The sequence below is a fragment of the Verticillium alfalfae genome, genomic scaffold (assembly GCF_000150825.1).
Source record: "Verticillium alfalfae VaMs.102 supercont1.6 genomic scaffold, whole genome shotgun sequence".
NCBI classification, from domain to species: domain Eukaryota; kingdom Fungi; phylum Ascomycota; class Sordariomycetes; order Glomerellales; family Plectosphaerellaceae; genus Verticillium; species Verticillium alfalfae.
The window spans coordinates 782,954-789,439 of NW_003315033.1; the positions used below are offsets into that span (position 1 = coordinate 782,954).

Genomic DNA, 6,486 nt, shown 5'->3' on the forward strand with positions numbered 1-6,486 from the left:
GGCTAAAGTCAAGTCGTCGGGTAATGGTGCCGAGGGACGGGTGTTCGGTGGTGTTGGCGAGGAACTTGCGGAAGATTCTCGAGTGGGGGATGGTGATGTTCCTATAGAGAGCATTGAGGGTCGCGCCGTGCATGGTCCTGGAGGTCAACAGCAGAGACATGAGATCGACATTGCGGCGGGTGACGCCGTTTGGCGGGGGCACATCGAGCACGAGGAGCTCAATGATGGAGCCTGCGGTGGTCAGCACACGTGCAAGGGAAGGACGGCAGCGAAGCCCGGGGAACAAAAATCGCAGAACATACCGAGCAGCTCGAGAGGTAGCTTCTCAATGGGCGCGCTACCGAGACTAAACTTGCTCTTTCCCTTAGACGGTGCTGGCGGGGTGCTCCATGCCATGTGCAGGGCTTGGAGATCACCGAAGCTGCGGCTCGCCGTCTTCCCCTTGACATTGATTTGCTTCCATCCCTTGAAGTTGTTGGCGGGGAACCAGTTGCCATGCAGCCTGCTGTTGGGCAAGGTGACGGGTGGTAGGAACTGAACCTCAGCCATATCGATGGCGGGCGGCGAGGGAGTTGGCGAATCGTCAAGGATGGCGTTCTCGTGAGCAGTGGCGTAAGACGAGACCTTGGAGGATGTGAAGGTCTGGGCTGGACCACAGCTGTCTTCACGAATAGAGGAAAAGGAGGAGCGTCCGTGCTGGTCCGGAGTCGAAGGACGGCGGAGGAGCTCTGGGCGATCGACATCCATTTTGTATTTAGGTTGAGGCTTCTGCTGGAGGGGTCGAGCGTGGCCTGCGGAGGGGGCGTGGCTCTGAGAAGCCGACGCGGTGGTCATGCTGGGCCTGGGGGGTGGCAGTCGGGGCGTGGTACGGGGTGTGAGCGTGAGAGAGGAGGGAGAGAGAGAGAGAGGCGGAGAGAGAGGAAAGAGCAGAGTAGACCGAGATGGAGATCGAAAGCAGGAAGCTTTTGCTATTCGTCCGAGTCGGCCGACCTTTTAGGTAAGAGGAAGAGGTCGTGCTGCGGGAAAGGAGGTTTGTTGGTGTCAAAGGAATTCCTGAAGACACGGATAGTAGTGAGGTGGAGGTGACGGTGGTGGTGGTGGTGGTGGAGGAAGAGGAGAAGGAGCCTCTTCTGGCCGGGTAGGTGACACGAGATTTCGAGTGTGACGAGACGGGCAAGTCGGGTTAAAGGTAAGTCAGAGACGTGCTTGACGCAACCGTTGAGCAAACCAGATGGTGCGGGAGGCGACAGGCGGACTAAGTAGTAGTCGAGTAGGTAGACAGGCGGGCAGGCAAAGCTAGGTCGGTACCCAGCTCGGAGGAATGCAGGAGATGGGCGGGGGCAAAGCAGAAGGGGACCAAACAGGGTTGTGGTATGTGGAAAGCTCGGCCGGGGATGGAGGGTAGAATGAATCAAAGGATGGGGATGGGGAGAGGACCACGTCTTGTCAGGGCCAAAAAGTCAATGTCGGTAAGGTCTTGGAAGGCTTGTCGAACTGGGATTTTTTTTTCTCTGTTACAGGTGCTTCGACTCATCCGAGAGATCCTGTGTAAATGGGATCAAGTACTAGACGAGAATGGCAAGTCGCCTCACAGTTGGTCGTCAGTTGATCAGGCACAATGACTGACTGACTGACTGACCGGATCTCCATGGAACAAGGGTGGGTGTGCCACTGATGGCCCTGTGTGAGAGGTCAAAGCTGACCTGTGTGCGAAAACAACGCCGTCAGGGTGCACAGAGGAGACTCTTTCACCGGCCCGCATATTGACACCACCAGGAGAGGGCCGGCGCTGGAGACGCTGGAGTTTCTCTTTGGCAAAAATTGGGTAATGGAAACCAAGGGATGGCCACTCGATCATGGTCACATGAGCCTTCTTGGCATTGACTCCAGCCATCGAGATGACCAGACACTTGTTTGAACCGGGCCAGCGCGCGAGCAAATTGCCGGTCTCACCACCCTTGACATGAATGGCGACAGTCGTGCAGTCCAAGGGGAGGGGTGTCGTGTCGCGACGTTGCGATGTTGCGATGCTGCGAGTTTCGCGTTGGGTAATGGGAATTGCGATGCTGCTCAAGTGGGGAGAAGGTATCGGCGACTTGGGGTCTCTGCAGTGCAGCCAGCGTTGCAGTTCAGCAAGGCAAGGCAAAACCCACGGTACGTCCAGCAGGCGCCGGGTGCTGAAGAGTCCACTGATGGCATCATCGCTGTCAGAATGGCACAGTGCTGTCATGTCACCTCACCCTCCCAGCACGGGGCTGCCTTGTCTTGCTGTGGCGTCCCCTTCTCGCTGAGGCGGGCGGAAGAGGCCCAGGCCAGGAACGGCCACCTCGCCTCACCTCATCTAGCCTGTACCGAGCTACCTACCCAACCTCACCACCGCATCACCTTCAGCGTCCGAGCTCCAGAACATCGTGACCAAGACAACCAGCAAAGTCCCCCCTGCTCGTAACTCCGCGAACACTCGGATATCCTCAACATGTCTCTCCGTCGTCGGATCGCCCCAGCCACGGCCGACAACGGCACTTGACGTGTCTTTCGGCTGCATAATTTCACGACGAGTCCGACTGACGGCACGGCAGCATTATTCCTTCTTGTGCATCCCTTTGGACAAGTCAATGGAACGGCGCCAAGCACGAATAGACGACTTGCCAGACAGGGCACAGCGCCTGCGCGTTGGTTGATCATGTGAGGTGAAGAGGTGGTGTTTCGCAAACGTAATTGATGCAGGCTACGACTAATGGAAACTGCTTGGGCTCGAGTGCCAGGCGCTGCTTGGAGCTGGCCCCGTGCGACACGACAGAGAGCCGTCTCTTCTGCCACATGACGAGGCCTGGCGTGAGGGGACGGCTGGCTTGATCGGCAGGATGGCCGTTGCGAGTTGGCCATGTCCCTTGCCAGTGCTTCATTCAACAGCCATGCTGTGGTGATGCGACCGCGGTGACCGTGGACTGCAAACGGTCGAGATCAACAGCTTGCTCAGGTAAGCTGCCAAGGACACGTACGTCAAGGGGGATGACAACGCCAGCACTGCAACTGCAGTCAGTGTACCTGCCTGTACGCACCACCTGATCGCTCGCTGCGAGGCGAGGGCCAGACCAGGGAGCCTTCTCTCGCGCTCTTTCGCTCTCTCTCTCTCCTCTGACTAACACGAACCCATGCTAGAACCTTGCGGCTGCTGGCTCCCTGTGCGAAACAGAGACCGCCCAAGTCCGATCCGAGCCCTTCTAGCGGGACGCCCTCGTGGCCCAGCAGCAGGGGGACGGGGACCTCTTCCATTTGTGGGGAAGCGACTGCAAGGTGAAGAAAAAAAAAAAGTCGGCGCGAAGGAAGAAAGAAAAAAAGAACACCAACCCTTGTCATCCAACCATCCAGCCATCCATCGTCTTCTCAACACCAAGAACCCCCCAAAAAAAGTCTGATGAACCGAGGCCAGCCGCCGCAGCACCGCTCGCTAACACTGACTGGGCCTCGCGTCCACCCAGCCGGAATATTTTACATACACACACCCATGCACACACATCACAATACAACACAACACAGCACAGCACAGGGACCTTCGATGCGACGATGCAGTTTCGGGATTGTCTCTCCCAACTCACCGTTTCCTCGAGAGCCACCCCGTCAGTTCGTCAATGCATTGCATCCCCCGTCATGTTTGGCCCAATGAGCGCCGTCTTGAGGTCAGCTGAACCAGCATTTCCCCTTTCCCACCCCAACCCTCGTTCTATTCCCCAGGCGCTGTGACATGATGCGATGCGCTCCGAGGCGAGATGAGGCGCAAGTAACCACGGGGCCTGGCTGCCTGCCAGCTAGCTTCCTAGGTAGGCCCATCCTATGCCACCGCCGCCCGGAGATGCTCCTGTCCGCATCTGCCGCCTGCCGCCTGCCGCCGTCCGGCCGGTTCGCACCAATTACCCCAGAAAATGATCTGTTCACGCCCCCCCCCCACCCCTTCTTCGCATTCCCCGAAACACACACCCACCACCTAGCCACTGGAACCCGGTGCAAGAGAGAGAGAGGACCGCTTGCTCTGTGCTTCTGCTGTTGCTCGCTGGATGTCTTTCCAGCTTAACTACCTACCTAGGTAAGGTAACCAAAGGTCGCTGGCCGACGGTAAACTTTAGGCAGGTACCTACCTTAGCTGGATAAACCCCTAAAGCGTTATATGCATGGCCCTCATCGTGCCCCTGTCCGCCGCCCCGAGTCTAGAACTCGCCCCCTCCCTATACGAACCCTGGGATTCCGAACCAACACCGCTGCGCTCGGCCGGGGTGGGACTCAGCTTTCGCCAAATGACCGAACGCTCGCGCTCCCTTTTTCTCCCTTCCGCTCCGCCCACGATGCACGCTCACATGACCACCCCTCTTCCCCCCCTGAGAAGAAAAAACCCCCCCCCCACCACGGACTCCTAAACAAGACATCCAAAAAGGAGCCACGGCAGACCAACATCAACAGGTCAGGGTCACTTGGTCCTCACAGTCACGCGGTTATCGTGTTCAAGGGCTATGCCGTGTAGGTAGTTGATGGGCCCCACGATGACGTCCCTTTCTTTGCATTTTTGGCTCCTTGTTATATATGTCTTGTTTTGCACACGCAACGTACACCTCAAGTCATCCCGTGAGACCCGGACCATTTGGGCCCACACGACAGGTTCGTCGTCACTTGTCTCCTGTCTGACTGACTTCACGTACAACCCAAAAAAAATAATTCCGAATGCTACCCCCTTCTGGGTCATGTTGGGATTTCCCCACCGTCGCCGCCGCAACGTGCTCACATTCGCATAACCTTAACGCCTGGTATGATATGCGGTGGAGGAGGAGGATGCCTCCTCTTCCCCGTCCAAGTCCAAGGAATGTTTTTTCCCAACGCCCAAGGAGAACAAGACGAAAACGATAGAAAAGAAAAAAGCACTAGACAACGTCGTATGAGGGGAAACATGTCATACCGGTGATGACGATGATGGTGGTAGTAGCGATAACGGTACTTGATGAATGCTTGTCCGTGGAATGTGCCTGGGTTCGTCGTCGGATAACTCTCCTGTGTACGCCAGATTCACAGGCTCTATCTGCCATTGACCTTCTTGCCCGCGGCAGTCAGACGCTTCTTGCACGGCTCGCAGAACCATTTCGCTGTCGAAAAATGTTAGCAATCGCGTCATGCGGGGAATGAAACGCAGCCACACTGCCAGGAGGCAGATGCAGGTCATCAGTGGCGCAGGACTGGGGAAAAGAGTACTCACCGTTTCCCTTGGGTGCCACCTTCAACCCCACGCACTCGAGATGGAACCACTCGCGCTCACACGTGTCGGCGTCGCACGCCACCATCTCGCCGTAGCTCACGCTGTTGCAGTAGCAGTATCGAGGCTCGTCCGCGTCAATGTCGCCCTCCTCTTCCTCGCCCGGTGCGGCGGTAGCACCGAGACCGACGCCACCGCTCCCGTTCCTGGCACCCTCCTCTATGGAACGCGCTGTCTGCGCCGCCTGCACCGCCGTAGTCGAGGTGCTCTTCTTGCGCTTGCCTGCGTCCTTGCCGTCCGCGTTGCGCGACGTACGCGAGCGCACGACGGCGTCGGGAAAGTTCGGCAACGCTGGTGTCGATGGTTTGCTGGCGCGGCCGCTCTTGGTCACGGTGGCCGCGGTGGCTGTCTGCGGCACAGGCTCGCTCTTGCGGTCCATCTCCTCTTGTTTGGGTACTGTGGGCAGTTCCTTCCTGCTCGTGGCGGGGGGTGCTCGCAACCGACAGAGGCTCGACGGGCTCGGCGTCTTTCATGACCGTGTCGGGGCTTGGCTGGCGCAGTCGTCGTCTCCTTTGTTGGCTTGGGTTCAGGCACCCCCCGGCCGCGGCCAATTGGGCGTTAGTGGGAGGTCTGGCGTGCCCTGGGTTATGCCGTTTGGTTTATTAGACGCAGAGGATGATGGTCTTAGCTTATTGGCATCTGCTGTTGATTGTATAGAGTTTTGTCTTGCGCGGGCGGCGACCCGGGGCCTTGACAGGCAAAAGGGACTGGTGAGCCACGAGGTAGCTTGGCGTCTGGAAACGCTCCAATGACTGGTGATGATGTAGCTGAAGTTGGGTTGCCTGTGACACCGTTCCTGCTGCGACGAAAAGTGTCAGTGTGCGGATATAACCAAGAGTGAGCAGATAGATAGAACGAACCTCTTCTTTGCCTGACCGCTACCACTCGGCAGCGCCTTTCTCTTCTTGGGTCCTTCGGGCGCCGGCGTACCCCTGGGGCTTGAGGTTTTGGTCTTGGGCGCATCCGTCCCGAACACACCAGCCAAGGCCCGATCTGCCGGCGCGGTCGCGGCTGCCGGCTTCTCGACCTTGCGTCGCTTAGGCTGAGGTGCTGTGCCATTGGTTGCGCCATTGGTCGTAACGCCCGGGCCCGCACCAGAGGCAGCGTCGGCCGCCGTCTTGCGCGCCTTGGCTCCCTTTTTCGTAGTTTCTGCCTTGCTGCGACCTTCGTTATCGTCGAGATCCATGGTG

At 58.1% G+C, this 6,486-nt stretch overlaps 4 protein-coding genes across 4 annotated transcripts in view; all 4 read right to left on the minus strand.

Moving 5' to 3' along the window:
* VDBG_05333 (leucine Rich Repeat domain-containing protein) overlaps nt 1-747 on the minus strand; it is a gene marked incomplete at both ends in the record, with an annotated part of 1,915 nt that extends 1,168 nt beyond the window's left edge. The window contains 2 exons of the mRNA XM_003004174.1: nt 39-231; nt 303-747. Of these exons, the coding sequence (XP_003004220.1) occupies nt 39-231; nt 303-747 (638 nt within the window). The remainder of the gene's footprint in view (nt 1-38; nt 232-302) is intronic.
* A 767-nt stretch (nt 748-1,514) lies between these two features.
* Nucleotides 1,515-2,410, minus strand: VDBG_05334 (predicted protein; the record flags this gene model as incomplete). Its single annotated transcript, XM_003004175.1, has 3 exons — nt 1,515-1,544; nt 1,640-2,223; nt 2,365-2,410. 3 exons carry the CDS (start codon nt 2,408-2,410, stop codon nt 1,515-1,517), a joined length of 660 nt encoding a protein of 219 aa, XP_003004221.1.
* A 2,651-nt stretch (nt 2,411-5,061) lies between these two features.
* On the minus strand, nt 5,062-5,675 carry VDBG_05335 (conserved hypothetical protein; the record flags this gene model as incomplete). Its single annotated transcript, XM_003004176.1, has 2 exons — nt 5,062-5,129; nt 5,240-5,675. The coding sequence occupies 2 exons, from the start codon at nt 5,673-5,675 to the stop codon at nt 5,062-5,064; spliced, it is 504 nt and encodes a 167-aa protein (XP_003004222.1).
* Nucleotides 5,676-5,925: 250 nt separating this feature from the next.
* VDBG_05336 (conserved hypothetical protein) lies at nt 5,926-6,482 on the minus strand (the record flags this gene model as incomplete). The annotated part of the gene is made up of 2 exons (XM_003004177.1): nt 5,926-6,095; nt 6,227-6,482. 2 exons carry the CDS (start codon nt 6,480-6,482, stop codon nt 5,926-5,928), a joined length of 426 nt encoding a protein of 141 aa, XP_003004223.1.
* Nucleotides 6,483-6,486: the final 4 nt, after the last annotated feature.